The 1,220-nt window shown below is 41.7% G+C and overlaps 1 protein-coding gene across 1 annotated transcript; it reads right to left on the minus strand.

Moving 5' to 3' along the window:
* Positions 1-6: 6 nt before the first annotated feature.
* On the minus strand, positions 7-1,195 carry LOC103584649 (kelch-like protein 31; the record flags this gene model as incomplete). Its single annotated transcript, XM_008565574.1, has 1 exon — positions 7-1,195. A coding segment is annotated over exon 1 (1,170 nt), but the record flags the coding sequence as incomplete, so codon positions are not given.
* Between the last annotated feature and the right edge of the window lie 25 nt (positions 1,196-1,220).

Raw genomic sequence — 1,220 nt, forward strand, 5'->3', positions numbered from 1 at the left:
GTACCTGCAGAAATTGCTGACTGCATGCTTGGCTTGATTTCTTGCATCATTCTGGTCTTCACCACCGGCCACATAAAGAAATCCATCCATCACAGCCACACACTGATTAAAACTCTTGGCTGGCATTTCCGTAAGCTTGCTCCATCCATTTTCAGGGTCTCTATACAAGATGTCTCTACTAAGGGACTTCTCAGTAAGGCCTGGGCGTCCCCCTACAGTGACCAGGACTCTGCAGCCCCCTCGGATTCTTGTTCGCCTAGACTGCAATGTGTTTTGATGATATGGAAGTAAGTGGTAGTTCATAGCATCTACAAGAAGTTTGTGACAATCAGCATCTTGCATCATCCTTGGTACAGATTGAACATAATTGACCAGGTCTTGCGCAGAGATGGTACCAAAGCGAATATTGCTCAAAAGGTCTGCAGCATATTTCACTCTCTTTTGGTCAAATTCTAACCATTTCATTGCAATCTGGAATGCTACTATCTCAGAGGGCAACTGTAAGTCATCATCCATAAGAAGTTCATTAATTTGTTCAAATGTAAGCTTCATAAACTGATCTGATTCTGCAAATTCAAGAAAATTATCCCGGATAAATTTCTGGGCTGCTGCTTTTGCACTTTTCAGGGAATATGTTTCAGCAATGTTAACGATGTACATGCAATTCTCAACACTTATCTCCCGAATCAGAAAATCGCTGCACATCTTTACAAGAGTATGGATCTGAAGATAAACAGCAGCAGAAATTATGCTTCCTATTGTATACAGGGAGAGAGTCAGCTTTCCGGTGTAGGCATATGCAATGACAGTTGCCAGGCCTAGCGGTGAGATATCATTGAGATCCACCCTTTGAGTTGATGGGTCTTTTTTTAGGATGTTGTAAAAGTACTCACTGCATGAAGCCATCACTGACTTATGAACATCAAAGGATTTGGTTTTGGTTCCAATGACTAAATCACACAGGAAGCTCTCTTGCCGCATTTTACTTAAACCTTCCAAGAGGTTGGGGCCATAAGAAGCATCTGTTAATTCAGAAGAAATGCAGCTAAGGCCGTTACCTCCCTCTAGGAGCCCATTCAAAGCATTCAGTTTGTTTAGGGGGCTATCTTCTACAATTATAGTCATCTCATTGATATCTCCTTTGTTCTTTTTGACAGTCTTCTTTTTGGGTGCCATGTTGGCAAACACACTGTTACAGGCAGAGCTTGCTAAAAAAAAAA

The sequence above is a fragment of the Galeopterus variegatus genome, unplaced genomic scaffold (assembly GCF_000696425.1).
Source record: "Galeopterus variegatus unplaced genomic scaffold, G_variegatus-3.0.2 Scaffold74299, whole genome shotgun sequence".
NCBI lineage: Eukaryota > Metazoa > Chordata > Mammalia > Dermoptera > Cynocephalidae > Galeopterus > Galeopterus variegatus.